We start from the raw sequence: 24,313 nt of genomic DNA on the forward strand, positions 1-24,313 counted from the left end.
TCAAATTCTTCCTGCCCAATTCCTAGGAAGAAGCAATTCAGCTGCTGCCTGAGCCCTACTGCTCACTTAAGGTGTCAGGAGCTCCAGAAAGCGCAGAGGGACCAAGGACATCCAACTACTCAGCGAACTCGCACGTCGGCACCGTTTACCTATAGGACATTTATTTTTTTTTGCATTCCTGAAGGTGCTTCCCGCTCCAGAGAGATCCAGCCTTTTGCCCTGGGAAGAGAGGCGAAGCACAGACCGTTTGCCAACCATCTGCCATCAAAAGGAGGCTTTCGACACGCTTCTCTGCCTTGCCAAACTTGTAAATAGCAGCAAACGAGCACAAGCAAGCCAAAGGTAGCCATCCATTAATATTACATCTCTAACCCAACGATCTGCTTCCAAAGGAATGCAAGCCACTCCAGGACAAAAGAAAGACATTGTCGTCAGAGGAGAACATGCTTTCTTAAGGGAAGAAAGGTCTCGTGATAAAAGCACTTGGCCAAGATTCGATGATCTGATGTTCAGGACCTTCTCAGAGGGTCTCAAGGTGACTCTGGGCCCATCATTTGTTTCCCAGCTGTAACACGAAGATAGTGCTTCCCTTAGTTGGCTGCCCTACATTGGAAGAAGCAGAATCAGGCCCACCTCTCACTGAATATTTGTGAGAGGTAGCCCTGGATTACAGGGCCTTAATAGGGCTGGCAGGTGCTATTACAATGAGACACAAGGACAACTGTTTTAGAAAAGCACCTCTTTCAAGCTTCTTTCCGTTCTTCTCCAGATCCAACTTTCTTCCTGCGCTGCAACTGTATTGTCTGCAGGCAGCAGCTCAACCAATTTAACACACCTGCAGTATTGATTTACTCCTTTTCGCAGAGTACCTATTCTATAGGACATAAAATCCTTCTTGATCGCATGTCTTACCCTGTAGCCAGAGTGTATTTGTACATGTTTTGCATACAAAAAAAAAAAAGAAAAAAGTCCAGTTACATACAGGAATAATGCTCAATGTAAGTGTTAATCAGGAAACCGCTATGGGAGACCGTAGCCCTAACAAAAGTTTGTTACCCAGAAGCACTTTGTACTGTATCCCATGAACGAGGGTAAGATCCATTCCCATAAAACGTGACCCAGTTACCAAACTAACAAGGTCTCTGATGGATGGTTCTTAACTGTCTTGACATTTCCATTACTGTTGTGGCCACAGGCCAAGCACCACTTAGGCAAACTTTCAACATGCCTTTTCCTTTTGTTCAAGCTATTTACCCAGACCCGGCCAAATCTTTAAGAAGCTGTTCGCTTTCTTCAGAAGTGATTCTAAATACTTGGTCTTCTGAAAACACACTCTGGCAGATCCAGGCAAGCACTGAAAGCTGGAAACATGGGGCATTTCCTCTGTGGCCTCCCGTAGTTCTCCCCCAAGAGTCCTCGCTTTCAAAAGGAGATCTATTTTGTTAAGAATCACGATTAAAAGTTGGAAGACTCAATATCAAAAGCAAACCCAGTACCAGGTCCTTCTAGGAAACGAGAGGTGACACAGCATACAAGAAAGGCAAGGAAGCTTTTTTAAGAGCCACTCATCAGAACCGCAACATGCAAATGAACTCTACTTGCATTCTCCAAAAATCCCCTAATAGCAGGCTCTGCTCCCACCACCCAGACCAGCTTCCACAGCTCTCCTGCGAGGCCAGCTCCAGTTCAGAGCCCCTTCCAGGCTCCGAAGCTGAGCTATTCCTCCAAACAGTCCCATTCAGTGCAGGTTTTGTGAGCCGCTCTAAAGAAAGCATAAAGCTTTGGAGTGCTGTCATTACCTTTAGCAAACACCTGCAGGGGCCAAACCCTGCAATGAGAAATATCGCTCACGTTAAGTGACCCACCGATACAGAGCTATTTGATCGCCTGGGTTGAGGCAACACTGAAATACCTGCAGAGAGCAGCATTGCAGCAACTGCATGGGACAAAACAAGACAGCTCACATAGAGACGTGGCAGATATTATTACAGCCTTATTCAGAATGAATTCAGAATCTTTGTCATCATTACACTTCAGCTGAAGTTGCCAGACCACCTCCCTCCCTGTTGATGCGCTCCACATATTCGCTGGAGTGCCCAAAGAAGAAGATAAGCCAGTAAATCCAAATTCAGTATCTAGTACTGACGTTACCACCGGCACACCAAATAAAGACTTCGCAGAAACACAGCCCTCTCGGCACTGGACTATAGCAGGTGTGTCTGATCCTCGGCGTGGAACAAGCTCTTGAATTTATCTGCAGAGATGTCCCAAGAAGCAGCGTGTTTCGGAAAAGGAAGGGCTGATGAAAGGAGCCAGGTTTGGCCGATTACAAACTGCCAGAAGTTTGGACTCAGAGCTGAGGATTTTTTTTGAAAAGGTTTTTTTTTTCTATTAAGACCAGGACAAACATCATCTGTTTGTTAACTGTATCATGGCCTCTCCATGTGGCTTGCCTTTTTCTCTTAAGAGCTGAAAAAAAAGAAGAAAAAAAAAAAAAAAAAAAGCCCCGCAAAGACTTATTGCTGTAGTGGTAAAGGCTGAAAGAGCGCACAGAGGTAAAGAAAGAAGGAAAGTGAAAGCAGCCACAGAGTTTCATGGAAACCTTCTCATAACTTCTGCAATGTTATTTCCTAGCCTCTCTTCAGGGACACATATCTGGATATGCACCAGCACACGGTCACTTGGTGTGTGGTCTGGTCAGCCAAAACTCTATCGCCTGCTTTCTTTTCAGCCCACATCCTCTTTGGAATTAAAAGGAGCTGCATTTCCCCTCACTGGCTTTCAAAAATCCTTGAAGAAGCTGAAAGGGCATTGAAAGAAGGAGGAAGAGGTTTTGATTGTTTTCCTAAAGGTACTTTCTCCTACTGACACCTCCATCTTAGGTACTCCTTCAAAGATATCTGTATTGTTTCCTTTGAAAACCTTCTATTTCTCAGAAAGGAAAAAAAAAAAAATATAAAGACCTGTCCAGTTCGGAGATTTAAAAAAAAAAAAAAAAAAAAAAACACAAAAACTCTTGCAGGATACAATTCTAGGTGAGAATAATAACACATTACACACACGCAGATGGAGCAATGTAACAGGGAAAGGGGAAGAACACAGGGGTTAGGCAGCCGCCCAAGTTTTCAGCTTTCACGGCACACAAAGCTACTCATTCTGTACTCTATTAGGTGTTGCAGCTCTAATTCCCAAGAGCATTTATGCACATGTTTTGGGGCCATCATGAGTGGGAAAAGAGCACATCACTTAGATGAAGTATAAGCAAATCTAGTCTATCTAACCAGTGACCGTGTCCAAGCAAATTTTCCACATCTGAGGCTACAGGACAACCCTCGCCTCAAGTCATGGGACAGAGATGGGACGAGCCAGGAAGGAGCAAGGACTTGCAGGTAAAAGTAGTCAATAAAAGAATTCTTTCTTTGTCTTCAGTTCGTGATGCCTCAAAGCTCAACATGTTGCCTCTAAGCTTACGTGTCATGTTTAATGTGCTTTCCTGGAAACATGGTATATGTCACAGCTTTGGTTTACTCAGAACTGTGCGAGTTGGTCAGACTTTCCACTGAGTTATAGTCTGTCAGTGGGTTGTGGTGGTATTGTTCAATACTATGATATTCAAGCACGCTGTATTGCTCTGCTCTTAACTTGCATCTTGTTACTGCAGGGCACCGTTCGTGCATTAAGAGCATTAATTGGCTTGATCTTATGGCCAAAACAATACTCTTATTAAACATTTACTGCAACACAAAGGTCTCCCTGCAGTAGAAAGCAGAAAGAGGTAAAGAAATAACAGCAATAATACAACTGCTCTGGGACTCCACAGGCAGCCGTAGCTGTTCCACGGGAGGACAAGTTTTTATCCACTCGCTTTTAACACGTGCCACAGCTGGAAGAGGGGAGGCAGCGGACCAGCACAGGTGGAAGGCAACAAACCACGACAGCAGAAACACACGTGGCCTTCGGCTGAGGCACAGGGACAGAGCTGAGGGAAGAAAACCATGCAAACCTGTGGACCGACTCCACAGCACGAGGCATGAGTGCAGTAATGCAGGGGTGGGAACTGGCTCTCCCGGCAAAGCAATTTACCCTCCTATTTCAGGGTAATTATACTGCTAGCTGGGTATCTTTCCGCATCAGGACTCTGTTGCACAGCTATAACCTGCATCTGCTTGCACGCTGCCTGGCTAAGCAGGTGCTGTCAGTGCTTCACTTTACAATCAGACAACACCCTGACTCACAAAATTACATGAAAAGAGACACTAAGCTCACATGAAGATAACCCCCCCCCCCCCCCGTTTTACACGTATTCCCTTGCCGTCATAGCTTGCTCAAGGCAGCTCTCCGTGACTGAGTTTATTTTCCATTCTAATTAGAAGCACTTCCTGCCTCTCTCATTAACTCGCAGCCACTTCTGATTGCAAGATTACTGGGGAGCTAGTGAAGTCAGATCCAAACACTCCCCACCCAGCCAACGCATGGGAAAAGCCGGACTTTTTCCCTTCCGCTGTGTTGCTCCATAGCGTGAGAAGCTGCGGTCGGTCGGAGCCATCTGAGAGGCAAAGGGTCGGACCGCTGGGATATATTCCCCAGCACAAAAGGAAGCATTCAAAAAAAGAATAAAAAAATAAGGCAGCTGCAAACCCTCCCTTTTGCCAAGCTGAGGAATGACTGCGCTTGGCAGAGAGGAGCGCAGGTTCGAGTCTGGTGATAATTGCAAGGAGGGAAGAAATAAGGCTGAGAAAAAAGTTTCAACTGAGCCGTTAAGGCAACAAGGAGAGGATAAAGTCTCACCGGAGCAGTTTGGCATTGCTGTGCTGCTCTGAGCTGCCAGCAGCCCCTGCAGCCCCAGGCTGTGGGGGGAGAAATGCACGGGGAGGGACCGAAGCTCAAACCGTGCTGCTGTTGCTCACGTTCTCTTAGATATCATTGCCCTGCCAGGTGGAAACGCTCTGTCCATTCTGTCCTTTGCACAAAGTTTCTGTAAACACAGCGTTGGTCAAAGGATTTAGAAACTCACTGGAGTTTCCTAAACAAAATGAGGGGTTTTAAATTAAACAGAAGCCACCACAAAAAAAGAGGTCTGTGTTGCAAGTGCCTGGAGAAACCTTTGCTGAGCTATTTCCCTGCGAGGCATCAGCTGGATAGTGCTCACGGAAGGTTCATGCCTTGAACCCACAACCTGCTCCTTTTATCTCAGGGACTCGTTGGGTTAATGTGACTCTTTGCCTCTTTCCTTTAATTCACCTTCAGAGAGATCTACCCAGCACATCTGCTCCACCGCATCGTAAGGGGCTACATTCACAAAGACCATCGGCAAAACTGCAGCTTTCCTTTCTGCAGTTGCCTTGGTCCCAAAGAACACAAGAGGATTTTAAAGGTGATGCGCATGACAGTCAGGCTGGTCAGCGAGCTTAGTCTCTCATGGAGGCGCTCCTGGGATCCCTTACAGACACGGAAAACAAGTCTCTCTCAAAGGCGGCTACGTTAAGTTCCTTTGAAATTGGAGTGAGCTAATCCATTCCTGCTGGGAGCGAACATACTCTCTGCAGAAAATAAGTGGGCTTGTTATCTTCCCTCCTCTGGCAACAAGGGCTCTGGAAGCACATGCCGCAAGCACAGAGCCAACCCTGGCAGGACAGGGGCACGTACAACCCACAGGGATGAACAAACCGAGGGCAAAATAGTGTGTGGCTTTTAGCACAGCCTCTGCAGCGATGGGGAGAGTTCAGCAACCCTTTTACTTCAAGTGGTACCCACAGAGAGGTACCACAGAGCACCTCTCCCCTTGCACATCCGTTAATCGGAGCAGGGTGTGCTAGAAGAGTTCGAGACAGCCCCTTCGTCTCCTCCTCCTCCTCCTCTGCTGCCGTCTGCTTACCTGACGGAGAGAGTGAAATCTCCTGGGTTGCTCTTACTGGGTCGAGCCAGAAAGCTGCCATGGACACCCCTGGTCAGGAGCAGCTTCTCTGCCTCAATTCCGCTGATGTTGGGATGAAACCACCTGCAAAGTGCAAAATGCGACACGTGAAACAATAATTAACCTGAGCCTGCCCCGACTGCCTTCCCTGCTGCCCAAAGGGCAGACACAATCTTCCTACCTGCGAGGCAGGCAGAGCCCCGATCCTGTGTAGCAGCTCACCCCCTTTCCTCCCCACCACATCGCAGAAACAGAGACCCCTTCCATTCAGATGTTACCGTGGAGAAAGTCTTCTCGGACATCCATCAAGAGATGGATGGACAAAGGCCTTTGTCCCCCTCTTCCTCGGATCAGGCAAAAGCAAGAGCCCTACATGCTTTCTGCAGCACAGACAGGAGATTCCCTCTCTGGAGGAAACCACTGCCTGAGAAAATAGTTTTGACTTTTCTGGCTCCAGGTCTGATCCTGACCAGCTGCTTCCCACCCAGCACCTACCAGTTGTCGTGTTGCTGGCAAATGAACTGGGACCAAGACAAGACCTGCATCCCTAAGGGCACGCAAGGCATTTCTTTAAGGGTTTCCCAGCACGCCTCATGACACGAACCCCAGAAAAACCTCCAATATCAAGGGCACTAAACCTCTTGTTCTCCGCAGCAAGAACACAAGCCTCAGGCCTTCGGTCTCTCCCATTTCAAGTTTGTTACGAAGAGGGGACGCTCAGAGCTGGAGAGAGCAAAGGCTTTCCTTTGAGACTCTGTCCGGGAAGGAAAGGCACGCTCTGGTCTGCAATACGCTGCGGCAGCGATGAGCCCTTACGCCGTGCGAGGATTTCTTACGCCCTGGTGCAAACACAACGGCAAGCGCGTGTTCCACGATCTCCCTCTTTGCCCAGTCCACGGAAGATAACAAGTCTGCTCCGGCCTCAGCTAAGGCCAGCTTGGACTCTTCAACTTAAGATGAAGCAGCTGCTTTTTAACTCTAATTAGTCATAGCTCAAACTTGTGGTGCCACAGCCACCTTTCCCAAGGGCGCAAAAGCAAACGTCCCCAACCGCACAACTGCTGTGTCCAGTGCGTAGTCAGGGAAGTAGCAGCGAAGGAAAAGGCTGCTTTGCACGCTGCTGGCAAGGAAAAGACGGTGCAGTTGGTGCACATGTGTAACAGGACATAGTAAAAAAGGGAAAGAGAGACAGCTCACCCTAAGGGGAAAAATGTTTCGTCATATTGCGCGCTACTTTAATGTAATCTTTGTATTTTAAGTGTCACCAAACCACCTACTTACCTCACTTCTGATGCTATCAGCCTTGACCAACTTTTCTTGATGGATTTGCAAGAACCGGTGTTTCCCCAGGCTTTAATCTGTACTAAATATGCATACTAGACCGATGATTTCCCACGTGGCACCACTTTTATCGCTCAAGTTTTTTTTAGAAGCCACTGAAAATCCACTTTCTAAATGCCAGGCTCTTTTGAGTAATCTCACAAGTCACCCAAAGAGCACCCCAAACCGAGAGTCACTCGATTCTGAAAGTATTGCTCAGTTTTAGCTCATGCTCCAGCAGATATTTCTGCAGGGGACTGCTGTAATATTTTTCATGAGCAAAGAGGAGAAGATGAGCCACAACTACCACTGTATGATAACAAAGCTAGCTTATCGAGCGTGTCTGGGCAGCACCAGCTACAAGAGAATAGGCTGCACACTCAAAACTCCCTTCAGAGTAAAGGCTGATGTTGTAAGAGTTCCTGCATAGGCGGACAGAACCAAAAGACTCAAAACCGCAACGCTTAAGTTTTCCAAGCAAAGTGAAATGTGGGTTCTCAAGAGGAGCGTATCTGGAAACATTTAGTAAGCTAGTTTCTTGTAGACAGCTGTCTGTGGATCAGATTAGCTAACACACTGTCCCCCCAAAGGGTCTGCAAGTTTATCTCGATTGCTTGCAGAGAAATGCGTAACCCAGCGTCTCTCCGAGTGCCCGTGTTAGGAAATACACCCAAAGACTAAACCTACAAACATAAGCACACGCACACTCATTAGAGTGTGTTTGTCTCCGAGATACACACAGAAAAGGTCAAGAAATGTCACCATCTCCTCCACAATTTGGGATTTCCTCCCTCCCACCACAAGCCAAACAGTTTTGATTAAAGATCCTTGAATTCTGGAGGAGGAGAGGTCTATTAGGGAAGGGCCATGGAAACAGATGGTAAACAGGAATCCCAGCGTTTCCAAGCCTTATATTCCTGACATCACAGGAGTGACACCCTTTCATAAATCCACTGCCTGTAGGGCCAGCACTTAACTACGCCACAAAACCGCTACTGGCATCGGAACGAATGCCCCTAATGGAGCTTAATGGAGCTCAGGGAAAACGCAAAGCTGCCAAAGGCCACACATAATGTTTCCACTGAATGCCTAATGGCAATAAAACCAGCACAATATTACTAGCCAGAACATAGTGGGAAAAAAACTAAGGAATTATCTCTGGTAAAACAGCGGGATGAGAGCTCTTGTAGGCACGTACCCATAGCCGCGAGCACGCACCGCTTCTGCGAATATCCCGGTCAGTGTGACAGCAGTGTCCGCCCAGGGGTGCACAACCCTCAACAACCACCCTCAAAACAGGAGCTATGCACCCCCCCACACCTCCCCTCGTCCCCTTATCACTCAAGGCTCCCATCTAAATACTTCTTGTCCCGGGATGCCATGCCTTGGCCGGAGCCAGCCCTGTGTTGAGAACGGACCACGTTGCGTAGGTTGGCAGTGTCAGGAAGAAAGCAGAGGTGCTGGGGCTGTAAAACTTCCAGAATCCGAGGCACAAACAAGAAGGCAACGTGAACAAAAAGACCTTATGTCCAACCTCCCTGCAAGTGGAAGGATGAGAGCTTAGGAAGGGAGGATCATAACCCTCTTCCACCGCAGAAGCTGTTGACTACAGCTACAAAAATCTATTTGCATCAGAGACAGGGAAGGAGTATATCGGGGGCAAATTCGGGGCTCTGTCAACTTTGATGTTGTCTTTGTGTCACTAAACAGAAACCTAAATGCTAAACGCCCTTTCCCTTAATGACTCCCACTGCTTGGACGGGAACCAATTCATACACGCGTACACAGACAGCTCGTGATTTAGCTTGCGAGAAGCACAAACAATGAGCTGAGGATAAAACCTTCGCAGCCTTCACAAACAGAAGAGGGAGGAAAGGCAATTTCAAGATTCAGCAGCAAAAAAAAAAAAAAAAAAAAAAAAAAGAAGAAAAAAAAAAAGGGGAAAAATCCCTCCACAAGTATAGGCACCTCTTCCATGGATTTCCAGAACAAAGAAAACCTCCTTGCACAGCTCGTCTTCGGAGGGCTTCTTGAGCCAGGGAAGACACTCCAGGCCTGAAAGAGGTATTTTCAAATTCAAGGTCATCTCCATTTGGGAATTCCAGTCCTGAAATCGAGCACTTGCTCCCCAGAGGCTTTTCTGCCTGAACGATGCAGGAATTTGCAAAAACCAGGAGGTTTGTTGCAGTGCACATCCTCAACCCCTACATGCAGCTCAGAGAACTACAAATGACTCAACCCCCCCCTCTCCCACTCGCAGGGTATTCTGGCACACCTATTTCCAGGTCCCAGCTCACGCCCCGTTCCTGTAAACAGGGGAATAAAAAAAAAAAAAAAAAACACAATAGCAAAACCAGCCAAAACTGAACTTCAGGCTCTTTGGTTTGTGAAGATTGCCCCATCCTTCTCAGCGTACGCCAAGAGCCTGTCTGCTCTAAAGCTCTCTGCTCCTTCGTCCTGCGGGTGCCGCGGCCACTGCGTCACCAGAGGTGCTTTTACCAATACAGCTTGTTTTTCTCCTAGCCCTGGAGTAAGCTGTACTTGCAGAAAACAACTTTAGAGCTGTTTTTCATTATGGTTTTTGCTGGAGTACATTTGTTGGTAAGCAAAACCAACCCGCAACAGAGCGGACAAGAAGAAAGCACCAACCCACACATCTCTCACTAAATGGCAATACTAAAACCTGCCAACAGCCTTTGACAGTCCCACAGACTGCAAGCTCTAGCTGGGTGTCGGAGGAGCAAGCACCACTCACTTGCACGTGAACTCTGGGCTTCGAATCAGAGCTTTTGGACTCACAGATTGTTTATAGGAAGATCTGCAATATTCTGAGAAAGCAAGCAAATAAAGAGGATCCAAACTAGATCCCCAGCATAGGGGGGTTGGAAAAAAAGTTCATTATTAATATCACGCCGTTGTGCCAACGTCAGCAAATGACAAATATTATTGTGCAGTAGGTCATTCAGGCAACTGCTCAATTGTTAGCGCTTTTTGCAGAACTGAGTAACCCCTAAAGAATTACTTTAAATAAGACTGGAGATCTAACAACTTTTCATCTCTACCTCTACAAGTAAATATACAGAGTCTACTTCAGGCAATACTGCTTTCCTGCAAAGAAATGCATTTCCTTTCCATCGTTCAATCCATCTCAAAATCAAACCTAAATGAAAAAGGCACCCGCAAGTGCCTTTCAGGAACCGAAGCTACACAAAGAAATTTATTAAAATAAACAGAGAAAACGGAGAGACTCGTGTGCAGTACTAAGTCCCCGACACAGACTAACTGAAAGATAGTGCTTGGGCTGCCACGGAGGGACCCCCGGCACGTGTAGGGTTCAGTACACCAGAGCGCGGCACGTTCAGAAGCAGAAAAGTCCGGCAGCCACCAGAAAAGCCACCAGAAAACCCGTCGTGAGAAACCGGGCACAACTGAGGGTGCCGTGGGGGTGGCAGTCATGGACGTGGCGTGTCCCCAACACCGCTTTCCTTGCAGGGAGCCCCTGAAAACACCAGCTCCGGCTTTTATCTCCCCACGCTACAGCCGCTCTTGGCCAGCTCTCGTACCCCTAAGGCTGAACGGCTCCCAGCGCCACGAAAGCCTTGTGCACGCCGGCTCCGTTTTTGGCCTTTCTCCATGTTAAAAATTATCAAAAAATGTCTCTTTAATTACTAGAGAGTTGTCGTTTCCATACGGTATTACTCATTTCCTCCCTAACATGAGCAGGAATGCTTTCTTCTGCTGGAATGCATCCTTGTGCCCCTGTCTTGGGACAAAATAGAACAAGTAGTTAGTTGAGCAACACCGTTACACCCTCAGAAATCTCTAAACCAAGGCATTTTTAAAAGCCTAGTTGGGAATCCCAGTGTTGTAAACAGCTCCAGCAAACATCCCACGGATAAAAAGCACCATACCTGAAATGATACTTCTGAAATGATTTAGAGGCCACTGAATGTGGCATCGGGGAATCAGGGTGCCAGCACCCCGATCCACCAGCAGATGCACTCTTGAAAATGACCGTCTGAGATTATCACAGAGGGATACGGCTCCCAGCTAACATACTGTGCTGGTGCCTACGACCCTTTACCCTATAAGTAAACAACAAAGTTCCCAAGTGAGGTCCCAAAGGGGATAGAAGCAAGTTATTCCACATCACCACCTTTTCTTTTTTCCTTTTCTAACACAGCTCAAAGAAGGTACAACGTGCTTCTTGCACAGAAGAGAAAGCTGCCAAGTGAACACGCTGGCTGCTGAGACTCATAGACCAGCAGACACAGGATGTCTACCCCAAAATACTGCACACATGAAAGCCAGAGTCGCCACTGAAGACTTGAAAGCAATTGCCACAGGGCTTGGGAACAACATGTGCCCGGGGTTTCACTGCACTTATTTTGGGACATCCCCAGAGAAGTCAGCCCCGGGTGCAGATCTATTGCAGCCCTGCCAGCGCCTGGGTTTGAAGGCAAATTTAGCCCAACGTCGGCAAGAAAATTTGGAGCATTTGTAATGGTAAAAACTTCTTTTTGTTAGGCTTGGAGAGGATCAAAGCAAACGTGGCTCAAGAGACAACGCCTACGCGCTTCGTGTGTGGTTTAGCAGCATTTGGTTCAACACAAACTCCAACCCAAGCAAGCTGAGGTGGTTCGAGAAACTGGAAAAGGGGGAGGAGGGGACCAACCGCCACCACATTTCCCTTCTGCTATGCTACAGCCTCTTGACGCTAGCCGGGAGCAAGGGTCAGCGTTCACAGCAGATGCTGTCGATCCGGGGCAGACAGAACCCCCGGTTCCCCAGCCAGAGTCCCCCCGCTCCCACCGCAGTGAAGGAAGGGCAGGATGCGGACCCTGCCCTTGGAGGCAGCCAAGCAAATAAACAGCTGAAGCTTCTTCCAGCAGAACAAAAAAAAAAAAAAAAAGAAAAAAAAAGAAAAAAAAGGAGGAGGCTGACTTGTGAGAGCAGACGTAACTTGGGGCGACGCAGCAATTTGCAAGGCTTAAGTTTCCTATTCGGCAAATAGGAAGAAACCTTCAGAGCTGCTTAAAGGATCCAGACACTTACTATCCATTTAAAGAGAATATAAAGATCCATCAGTTTGCTGTGTTTGCACCCAACAGAGACGCTCCTTTTGGTGCTGAACTGCGAAGGATCCATACCAACCGAGCTCTCGCAACGTAGTTGAGGCAGAAGTGAGGCTGAGGCAGTCACAGAAGCAATTCACTCTCTGTAAGGTTATTAATCCTTAGAATAGGACTAGTAGGTGCAAACTTTGGGGCCGAGTGAACGCTGCTGTCCTAATTCCTGCAAGAGACCTCGGGTATGGAGGAGGAACACCCACGAATCAGGATCCTGGCTTCGAGAACAGAGAAGCAGCTCTTTTTTTGGAGGGAGATTTGCTTAGACTGGGACTCAGACCCTGAACGGCATGGTTTGCTCTCTACAGCTTGCCTGTGGTTGGGGAATATCGTGCCCACGCCCTCGGCAAAGCCACTTTGGCCCTTCAGCTGCCTGGCAACTTGGCCAACCAGATTACTGGAGACCCAGAGCTAACAGGGATTATTTAGACCCATTTGTCAGAGGAATTCTACCTGCTGAAGAGACCGGCATCCGTCACGCTCACTGGTTTCCAAGAGGAATGAAAAAGGCATTCCTCACTTGCACGTTTGGGGCTTTCTGCAGATACAATTCAGGGTAGGAAGAGCTGCAGCATCGCAGCTTTCTGCAGGGCGGTGGAAACTTGCTTGTGTGAGCAGAGTGTTCCTTCACAGACCACCTGAGGTTAAGCTGAACAAGGACGACTGTACTGTGAGAAATCGTCAGCGGACCGCATGCTGCCAGCAGCTTTTCGGTTTATAAACCACCCCCCCCAGGCTGCAAAAGGAAGAACAGACCTTCTAGAAATCACTCAGGACCCCACGCAAAACAGAACGCATCCAGAGAGTCAGTATTTCTAACGTCAAGCATTGAAGAAAAGCGGTTAGGTTTGGAGCGTAGGGTTTGACGTACAAAACAGACAGTAAAAGCACAGCTGCATTCTCCTCAGAAGACACTCAGGGTCACCTCGTCCAAGCTTTTCTCTGGATCCACCAGAGCTGGAAGTTTCCTCTGCCCAAAACAGAGATGTTGTGATACTCGCTTGATAGGAGTGGAGACTCCCAGAAAGGTGCTCCATTTTGCAGCAGGTCCAGCAAAAGTGCAGCACATGGTGGTACTGACACAGACCCACCTGCGGGATGTCCCTAAGCAAGATGCTAAAACATCGGCCAGCAGCGAAAATCCACAGCAAGGTGTTTGCATAGCATGGCATTTCCCAGACCTTCTGGGGGAAGGAGGGGGAAAAGAAAAAAATTGGAAAAAAAAAAAAAAAAAAAAAAAAAAAAAAGAGGACAGACTTTCCTAAAAATATGGAAATAAGCAGTTCCACGTTAGTTGAGGAGAGTGGTCATACTTGTCCCATGACGTTAAGGCTTCATTTAGCAAACTGTGCATTTACTATACAGCAAGGCTGCTGTTCGTTTCAGCATGTTTCCATACTGAATTATTAGCACTCACATCTTCATTGAAAGCCGTTCTACACAGGCATGGCTGCATATAAAGCATTTCTCAAACCTGACAGAGCTGCAACAGCCTCCTTTGTTGGTTCTAGTCTGGTTCAATTCAAATCCCATCAGAAGACTCATTATGCCAAGCATAGCCTCAAGGGAGTGTATTAAATAAATATACGCTGCAAATCTATTCAGTTCTACATACAGGTAAATATTTTCATTTTCCTAAAGCAATTAGCATCATGAGAGCTAACCGTGCCAGTGCACATCATCTAATATCCCCCAAGACTTTTGTGAACAATTTTAAAACAAACAAACAAAATCCTCACTACATTTCTAAATCAGCATACCCATTTCCATAGCAGGTACAGAAGTCTGCGTTGCATTCTCTGGGGTGCGACAGTCACTTCCATAGAAACCGGCTTGCTTCCTTCCCTATGTATTTTACAGAGCATTTTCCTAATGGATCTCACACTCCGGTGAGAATGGTTAACTACTTTCTCTGAGAAGGTACGCATCTTATTTTCACAGAATTCCAGTAGAATCTAGATGTCTAACATCCTTTGGCTCATTTAAAGAGCCCAACTTTTGCACAACCCAAGTTCTCGCCACTAGCACAAACAGCCAACTCAAAGCAAACAAGGTGTTTCTGCAGAAAGTCTGTCCTGTTCCACTAGCAGTCCTGTTCACTCCAACACTTCAAGATAAGGAACAGCACAAGCAGATGGACTGGTTGCTGAGACCCTGACCCCCAACAGAGGTTGGCGGGATTGCTCCCAACAAGCAGATTCGCAGTTTTTACCCATTCTCAAATTGTCTCAGAGAGAGGATGGATGGTGCCTCCAGCCTTCCCGCAGCCTCCCCCCGATCACTCACACGGGCAAGGCAAAGTGATTTCTAGCTGCTCCATCCCCCTTTGCCAACAGGTTTTGACGCCCAAAGAAAGACTCCAGTGAGAAATCTGGGACAGAGAGGAGCAGAAGCTTGGCTCGTGCGGCACAACCCGCACTTCACGTGATATCGTTGCCGTCCCCTGGTTCTTGACAAACCCTTCAATAAAAGTAACGCAGGCTCTCAGAGTAACCATACAAGAGCAGGTAAACAGGAGAAAACCCTGCTTTTGACAGGAGTAACCAGTTTCCCCTGCCCCTACGGCCGAACTGCTGAAAAGAGCAATGTTAAACATCAAGGATGAAAAGGTGCGTTGGGTTGGAAGAGGCCAGAGACCCTTCTTTGCTGCAAAGCAGAAGTCAAGCTCTCTTTTCAGGAGGGGGCAGATCGGTAGTTTTTGCAGGCAAACTGTAACTATTCACAGGGTTTTGTAGACTTCTCTTTTAACCAGCTGATGTGCCCCACTGGGTTTAGCTACCACAAAAAAGAGCAGGTGCTAGCAACCCCCTTTGCGTGCAGCGGCCAGCCTAGGCTGAGGGTGCACGAACATTTCCAACCACCAGCCCCACCTCCTGCAGAAAGGCCAGGTTTCCACTGACACCCTGTGAAAAGAAATGGGGTTTTGCTCAGTGGTTTTGGTTTCACACACACACACACACACACCCCCCCCCTTCAATTTCAAGGCATATGGTCAGCGAACACGCGTGCACAGAAGGACTTCCCCAGAGAAAACACAACCAGAACAACGCAGAGCACCATGTTGGAGCCAAGAGACGAGGCAAAATAGTCCAGCGTAGGCTCAGTGACATGGACAGGAGCGGGCACAGCCAGCTTTGGGGTGCCGATTAGCCTAGCTGTGCCCATTCCGCGTGGCCGGGTCCTGCAGAACTCTTCTACCAGGCTCAGCTCAGAGAGGCTCTCACTTCTGCCCAGCAAAGCAGCAGGAGAGCCAGAGACACAAAACTGGGAACCCTGGTCCTACATACCAGAGCCCAGGCTGCTAGCCCACTGACAAGCCCCAGTAAAGCCCCTGGTGCTGTTTTCGACAGCTACCAACACTGCCGTGAAGGATGACCAGCGCTGCTCAGTCTTCTTGCCTTGCTGCACCGCTGAAACCGCGCGGTAGGAACGGCTCACAACCCCTCGGCGGGTTAGATATCAAGTCCTAACCCCCGGGAGAAGCCCTCCCTCCATGCCTCTGGAAAGCCACATTCCCTTCTCGGCAGCTTTTCAAGCCAGCTAGCAAGTCAGAGGGCAACTTTTCCATTTTGTCCAGCAGTCTCTGGGCCGGTCCTTCCTGAGACCGTCGCCAGCCCATCTTCTGCAGGAGATGCTACTGATGCTTGCACAGAGCGGGTGTGAAACAGCCTGGGCTGCGGCGATGGAAACTTCAGCCTACGTCTCTGCCCATTAGATGATGACCTTCACGAAAGGCAAAGCAGAGCTGCTTTGAACTGCAGAGCGGCAGCGTACCTAACGCTCCTCTGTGTCAAATTCAAAGAGGGGTTTTAATTCACCACCCACGTTCTGGTTTGAAACTCGAATACTACAGTCAGAAACGGTTTCATATGCAGCTCTTCGGAAGAGCTTTTCCATAAATGTCACTTGCGAGTCAGTGCGCTGGGCAGGGCGGTTTCAAAGAAATTGGGTTTAGCTAGGGATTAGCAGTGGGCTCCGACGACTACGTGGGTAAGATCAGTTTTATGACTTTGTCCTTTAATTCCACTTTCAGTCCTGTCCCTGGAGACCTGGAGGAAGGTGGCTGGACAGACCCACCGCTGTCGTCCTGGGGAAGAGGGTGGCTTTTGCTGAAACACGAAGAGGAGAGCACACATACAAAACCCAGAGACAGCAGTAAAAGCACTCCAGGAGCTCTTTCCTGCAGGCCTTAGAGAAATAGGAGCAGGCAACACCCTCCTGGCAGGGAGCTGGTGCAGACAGTTTCCATTTACTGGCTCTGGAGCCTCAGCTGGCATTAATTGTTAATTAATATAAATTCACATCTGTCCTATCTCCCTGACACATGCAAGATTCTGCACTCATCTACTCCCTATGATTCAGTCCCTTTATCTAAATTATTCTAGTCCATGCTTGCCATTGGCACATCTTCCTCCTTTCACGCGCTGGCCCATTCATTCACCTTCTGAGCCATCCACCCCGTCTCCCCCACCTCCTAAAAGCAGCAACATGTTCATGATCTGTCACAGTCTCTTAGCGAAGACTTTCAAGTTGGTTAGGTGTCTAAAGCAATGATTTGGCCTAAGAAACCGGATAGCTTGTTAAATCTGGCTGACATCAGAACAGAGAGAAATCATTCCAAGGACAAACACCACGAAAAACTCCTGTCGCATAAATCGCAGCCAGTTAAGGCTACGCACCAGTACCTCTGCCTGGGATGGATGCACACGTCATCCAGAGGACCTGGCATCTCTCCGCGGTCCCAGATTCTCTGCTTTGCAAAGTCTGCAAGGGTTCACTCTGCTTCTCTGCTTTAATGTGAAACTGCTAAAATTAGCATTTTGACTGATGCTCCTTCCTCTTCAGAAACAGACCCCACTCTTTTCTCATATCTTACTAATACAAACCAAAGCGCACAGCCTACAGTATGCCCTCCTTCATCTCTCGAGCCGGTGACTGGTCACTTAACCACGGAGATGTAGCAACTACACTATGCAAGACAGCATCGCTCCAGCTGTGTGCAGTCCCCTTCGCTGATTTGGCTACCATCTAGCCAGGACACAGTCTGGACCGATCAAGGTGTAGCCAAGTCCTTCTCTGAGCCGCCGTCAGGTTCGAAGCCTGTAGTGACAAGTGCAGGCATGGAAACCCTTAATCCAAGTGTGTTAAGGTATTCCTTTTCTACACCTTAACTCCCTTTATAGCACAGCCACGATCAGGAGCAAAGCCCCACCGTGACAGATACTGCAGAAAGCTCTCAAAAAGCCGTCCCTGCAACAAGGTCTCACAAGGTGAAGCCTGGGAAGAAGAGCGTGGGAGAGACCAGCAGTAGCATGGCTGGCTGAAGTTTACCCAGCGAGACCAGGACTGGGACTGGTACTTCATGCTCTTATTAAACGCAGCCTCCAAGCCTAATTTCCATGAAGGCTGACCAGCCTTTGGAAGGACAATACGCAGTTCAAAGAACCTGAAAAGGACTCAAAAGCTTGCAGGCTCGCTCAGCCCTGTCTCCATCGCTGACTGCCCACTCTGTGGAAGTGGCTCTAGGCAGGAGACAGCACGAGCACTGGGGGAAAAGAAAAGCCTGTGAGTACAGGTTCACTTCTCTAAAAAGGCTGTGATCTAAGATGCGAAGAGTCAAAATGCAATCACACGGTCACCTGTTATCTCTCTGGGGAAACCCAAGACTATTAATCAGGTCATCAGCTCAAAAATAGCAATTTCCAGAAGAAAAGCCAGAAACTGCAAATGCAGACCTTCCCTTTGTGGAAAATACTTCTATTCACAGCGCACCGCACATGATTTTCACTCTCTGTGTTAAGGAAGCCTGGATGAACTTTACAGACAAAAAGTCATGTTCTTACCCTTCTCATTAGATACCCAGCACGACAGCCTCGCTACAGAGGAAAACAGACAGAAGATTGCCACGTTCATATTTTTCCTTTTGACCCAAACAACCACTTGCCAGGCAGGAGGCTGCGACACAAACCAACTCAGCCAAATACCCTCCTGCAGACTCTCGTGGCTCCACGGAGGATCTTTGTCCCAGCTGTGAACAGGGACACCTCAGCACATCTCTTCTGCAGCCACGCTCAGCTACTCGCAGGAAAGCTACCATGATTTCAGCAAGAGCCTTTGGCACACAAACCGCCCCGTTTCTGCCCCTCGTTTAGTCACACGCCTGTTTCAATGGCATTTCTATCTGGATCTTTCAGCTCTAGTTTTAGAGACACAGCTCAGCCTGGCTTCGGGAAAGACGGAGGAAGGTCTAAAAGGGGTGGACGGCTCACGGGAGATGCTGGTTTCACAGCTACTTGTCTCGGTGATCCGTCCAGCAGTTGAGGTTAGTCTAGGCTTATATCCAAGCTGAAATGGCTGCAGGGAGCCTGATCGCCCCCCGCCCCTGCCTGCACTCATGTTAAGCCAGAGCGTTTGAAGGCTCTGCCTATCGTAGGGATTTCCTCACAGCCCATCCCACGCTGCCGATAGGGAAAAACCTCTTTCACCATCACGTCTTGCGCTCCCCAGATAAAGGCTCTGCGGTGACAAGGAAAAGGAAGCCACGGACAAAATTAAGATCCGGGACACAAAAATACATCATCCGCAGGCAAAAATGACAGCGTGCTCCGCGGGGCGAGAGCGAAGAATAAGGCACCGGAGCATGAGCGGGCGACCTGCAGCGCGAAGCCGAGTTGTGTTTCTTGCTCGCATGGGTGCACATAAAGGATGTGAAAGGGACTGGCACCTGCCTGCTGCATTGCTGTCTCCTCCTCACCTCATCTCAGCGAGCAGCCGCTGCCCCTGCTGCGGGACCTGGCATTTCACCCCCACCGAAGGGCCGGCTCCTGCAGCCCTCCGGGAGGCTGCGCTAGACGAGGGGCTCGTGGACACGTACGAGAAATGAGAGGGATGACGCCTGTGTCATTTTGAAGGTCCGCCATCACTCGCGGTCCATCGTTTTGCAAGCACTTGGGCTAGCAGCTCCGGTCCTTAGAGCAACAGCTTGTAAAAACTCGAGCACGTATATTGCTCAAGCTTTCCCCTTGCTAAAAAGGTTTCCTGCAACAACATCCTAATACTGGCTGCAGCTGTGGAAGCAGCAGCTCTGGGTTTCTCTTTGGCCAACTTGTGCAGCCAGCAGAGTCTATCCAAACGGTGCAGAGCGAGCGTTAGGAGACAGCGGTGGTACAGGGGATGTTCACCGTACATCAGAGAAAAATCTAACTGATCATACCACTGCTGTGGATCAAGGCGTGTGCCTGTTTGCCTCTATGCTTGGGTATTCTTGCACCCACAGTGCGTCGTGGCTACCATATGCAGCATGGCTAACTATAGCCACGGAAGGACACTGTCAAACTTGGGGCTCCAGCTGGTCCTCTCTAGCCACAGGATGGGATGCTTCAAACTAAGAACTGAAGGCAGGAAAGAAGGAGGAATTGTTGGAGAGCTTGGCCTCCCATCACAAGTGCAAACTTACATTTTCACTTCCAAAATAAGATATTACGCACTCTTGCTTGGATGCAAGAGTTCCTTCTTTAGAGCATCACACAGTTATCTATCCCACGAGGGCCCATCCCCACCAATTTACACATGTTATCAACAGACCCATGTCAGAGCACTCCGAGGATGGAGTCACATCAGAAAGAAGCCTGCAGAAACCTTGGCACATGAGCCGTAACAGATGAAGAAGATGGGCCATTTACAGACGAACTCCTGTCAAATCTTAAAGATACTACTGTAGACCCAGCTAGCTCTAGGCAGTAGCCAAGAGAAAAAACACACTTTATGAAAAGGTTTCCCCTATGCTCAGTTTCTCTGGGCATAGCAGAGCCCTCCTAACATGGGCCACCAACCCCCCAAGGTAGCTTTTTTTGTAGAAAGTGAAGTCTGAACATGCTCTGCGAGATGCGGGTTTTCAGCCCTCGCTTCTGCACCTCAATAGTTTCCCCTGTTTGTGTTTGGAGGATGTTGCATCTTGTAAACTTTTCCTCTTGGCCTGAGTAGCACGGTCTCTTCAGTTGCACCTGAAGCCAGATATCGGAAAGCAGCACGGGGAGGATCCCACGGAGGTTTGACTCCAAAGGGAGAGTAGGAGAAAACAAGCCCCTATTTTACCTCATGGTGTTAGGTCAGAACGGACTGCCCTACCACCACAGCGCAGTACGGCATTAAACCATATCCCCTGTGCTCTCCCAAAAGGGCTATGCAAAATTCATAACCCAGCAAAACATCTCAGCATCTTGGCATACAGCAAGCCCGGCATGTTAACACTTATCTTCCACATGTAAATCTGTCAGTGAAGTCTCCCGTTCTTGAGCACTGAAATTAGACGTAGTATTTCCACTCATCACACATTTGATTTAAGCACACGGCCACCTCCAAAGTGGGTTTGGCCGCTCAGGAAATGAACTATGCACACAAATACAGCCCCTCTTTGCTGCCAAAAATGGGTGTCAGTTATGGGATACCCCCATGATTTGGGCAGAGGGCTGCTATGTAAACTTTAAGTCGAATTCTATGACTAGCGTAGTAAAGGCTTGGGGCAGAGACTGCAGGGTAAGCCATCTGTCCACCTTTCCTCAGAGGATGGTCTTGGATAAAGGACAAATCCTAAACCTGTCACCTCTCCCTTTGAATCATTCATACCAGCGAAGGATTTGGCTCTCAGACTATCACTACAATTTCCAGCTGGTAAAATCCAGGTGTGAAGTAGCTGGGGAGGGAAGACCAGAGACTGGCACCTCTCGGTGTCATCTACAGAGAAGAACCAACGAAGAAAAGACCACGAAAGGCTGGAAGAGGCATCAGCTGCCACTCTGGGAAACGGCAAGTATTCCCCCAGGCAGCGGAGGACTTCAAACACCAGGTCCCTTTCCAGACATCTCCAGCCAAAAACTAAAGGCCACTTGGTAGCTCAGCAGAAGGCTGCTCCAGGCTGCAGCAGGCGAAAAATTTGGTAACGCTACCCGAGGGACTTACCCACAGCTATCCCAGCCTCTGCAGGTCTAGGAGCAACCGCATTGTCCAACAAGCGCTTTCAGGAGCAAAATCTATTCTCGCCCAGTACCCAGCTGGTACAAGTACAATCCCCACCGATCTTGCTGTGAGTTCAGGACCTAATACCCCAAGGGCAGAGGCTCTCGCTGAGACAGTTTGGGTTTGTTTTCAAAACAAGCGTAAAAAAATAATCCCTTACAGGCTACACATGGTGTGATTTCCCCCATTCAAATTCCAAATATTTGCTCACTCCAGAAATAACATTAACATTCAGCATCCTGGTTTCTCAACAAGGCGCTCCGCTTCCAGGCATGCCCCTGCCTGTGGTCCCAAGGTCTTTACCCAAGGCAGGCCCAGGTTTTGGGACCCCCCCCCCCCCCAATCCAGCAGGTATAGCCAAACCTCAGCTAAAACGGTCTGGGGGGGAGGGGGGGGGGGCAAGAAGGCAACTGCTAGTTTAGCACATGGCTTTAGCACATCCTACACTGAGGCAGAGGACAGGAAGCACAGCACAAGACCGAAACTGCTGGGGGGGGGGGGGAAAGAGAGACAAATTTTGCCTGACAATTCTCAGTTTCCACAGAATGGGAGAGGCAGACCTAGTTTTATCAGGCCAGCGTGCATTTCAACACCCAGTTATACTCACCTGCGCTAGCAGGAAACTGGCAGCTGGGGCTCTTCCAAGTTGCCCAGAGGATTTACACCCATGTTCTCTTAATTAAAAAAAGGTGTAGCTAAGTCCCTCAAGCTGTTCTGAACACATCAGCCCCAAAGGCGTGCGAGGTTGTTATTTTCAGCTGCAGTTTTCAAATTTTCCAATTTAATTCTCCGAATCGAACTTATATTTGAGTCAGCCTTTTCTACTTAAAGGGTATTGCACTGTTCAGACCACCATAAACACCAAGCTACACTTTAACCTCAGCCAGAGAAGGCCTTGCCTACTAGTCTCAAAAGGTCTAACAGTAGGAGAAATCTCTTTTGAACTCCCTCCATTCATGGAAGTTTACTGGCCTGTATATTACAAGTGTTTTTGTTCTCATAAAGCAAGTTAAAATTAAATTGCAGGCCCACCTGCCAGACAGTTGGGGCATTAAAAATACATATCACCAGCCAGCACCGAAACCAGCCCAGCTGTTGTCTGACTGACAGGCTTCCTCCTGGAGCCGAAAAGTATTTGTTTAGCTGCTTTGCTATCATCCAGCGAAGCAGAACGCACCCGAAGAAGAGACCAGAAAGGGAGAAACCAGTCACTTTGCAAGACGTGAGAGCACAGCATTGAAACGAGGTTAGCGCAAAAGCCTCGGGATACCCTTGAGATACAAGGGAATGTAAACTACCAACACGCCGAAGCAACTTTCATCATCTGAATCCCTGCAGAGTGCCGCAGAGCAGCCCACGCCCTCTGACCGCCCGTGGAAGGGAGGAAGGAAGGAAGGAAGGAAGGAAGGAAGGAAAACCCAAGGCATGCTCCACATTACACTCTATGGCAAAGAGCCACAGCCGCTCGCACAACGATCCCATTGCATTTAACAACCGCAAACACGGCTTCAGACACAACCCAGTTCCTGCCCTGGATCCGTTCCCTGCGATTCCAGCAGGCGGGATTGGTTTCTTCACACATGCACTTGCCTGCTGTGCCTCCCAGCCTGGCAAAGGGATCGTTTCACGCTCCCTTCCCTGCTCCAGCACACCCTTTGCACATACAGCTGCTTTTGCAGCTCGTGCCCCGTATAACCTTCACTACTTTACAAACTGCCCTTCTGAGTAAATGTTGTCATTTCACGCGGTTTGTGAGTAGCTACAACGTTCAACCAGAGGTGTCCAGCACCTTAAAATTACCGTGCTCCAATACCGGCAAGCTGGTTATCAGCACGTGAAAGTGTGCTCAGCTAGAGACGTGGCGAGGCAAACGAAGAGATAAGGGAGTAACTATTAATGTAGCCTTGCTAACGAGGTAATACGAGATAAAAATCTAATAACATCACAAAATAACATACTGCTCACAGCAGGGATAACCTCTCCCAGGCTCCAGTCAGCAGCAAAAGCCTCTTCGGTAATCATATTAACAGTAATCATAGTAATCATATAAACGAAACTGCTAACACACCGTTTCCCAGCGCTGAAGCCAGCACAAGGAGAAAGTTATCATCACCCGTGTGCTGCAGAGGCATCTGAAGGGTAGTTTCCACTTGAGAATTTTGCACTTCTGCAGAGAATTTGCTAGTCTGTGGCTAACAAGCACCATTAATCACTATTCCTACCCTAATAGCACCCACACCTTCGTACGTGCTCTCTGACTGCTGTTAGCTCACATCTTCCTACAACACAAGTGGAACCTTACCGTGCAATCTAAACTACACAGATGATCTTTCTGCCTTCTCCCCTTTGCTCTGTTCCCACTCAGAAATACCAGCTTTGTTAAAAATAGAAGCTAGACGCACGCAGAACAGATATCCTACCTCACCATAACTGGTCAAAGCTCCTGACCCGGCAGAGTATGCAGAGAGATTCGTTAGTCCACAGAAACCACAGGGCAGCTCAAAACGCAGCAAGATTCGTAGGATATGGGAGGTGGGGAGAGCTTGCTCTAGGATGTGGAAGGCAGTTTGCTGCCCGATAGGGACGTTCCAGCCTCCAGCATCCTTCAGGAGGGTTGGCCAAGGTGGTGGAGCCTGGAAAGTTTCAAGCGAAGAAGTGACAGCTAGTTATTTACCAAAAAACAGCCCAGCTTATTCTGGAAGGGAGTAGGGGTGGAGAGAAGAAAAGGAAGTCATCTCGTTCTCTTATCGGTACAAAGCCAGCAGCTGTGAATTGAGTGTTGAGAAGGGGACTGGGGAGGGTAACCACCACGCACACATGGGACGTGACGACATCTGTCTGTCAGTTTATGGGCAGCCAAAGCTAAAGAAAGAGAAAGAAACACGAATGGCTAATGGGCAAAGTTATAGTCCATGGAGCTCCGGTAGCTGAACAG

The 24,313-nt window shown here is 48.5% G+C and overlaps 1 protein-coding gene across 2 annotated transcripts in view; it reads right to left on the reverse strand.

Annotated features, from left to right (window-relative positions):
- The window catches only part of LOC126038362 (tyrosine-protein phosphatase non-receptor type 11-like), a 40,502-nt gene extending 16,456 nt beyond the window's left edge, over positions 1-24,046 (reverse strand). The window contains exons 1-2 of one of the 2 annotated variants that reach the window (XM_049800038.1): positions 6,096-7,157; positions 5,876-5,998 (exon numbers count right to left, since the gene is read on the reverse strand). In XM_049800038.1, the coding sequence (XP_049655995.1) occupies positions 5,876-5,998; positions 6,096-6,181 (209 nt within the window). In that variant the 5' untranslated portion in view covers positions 6,182-7,157. Of the gene's footprint in view, positions 1-5,875; positions 5,999-6,095; positions 7,158-23,798 lie in introns of those variants that run through there. The other variant, XM_049800049.1, reaches the window with a different exon arrangement.
- Between the last annotated feature and the right edge of the window lie 267 nt (positions 24,047-24,313).

This window comes from Accipiter gentilis, chromosome 1 (assembly GCF_929443795.1).
Source record: "Accipiter gentilis chromosome 1, bAccGen1.1, whole genome shotgun sequence".
Classification (NCBI taxonomy): Eukaryota; Metazoa; Chordata; class Aves; order Accipitriformes; family Accipitridae; genus Astur; species Astur gentilis.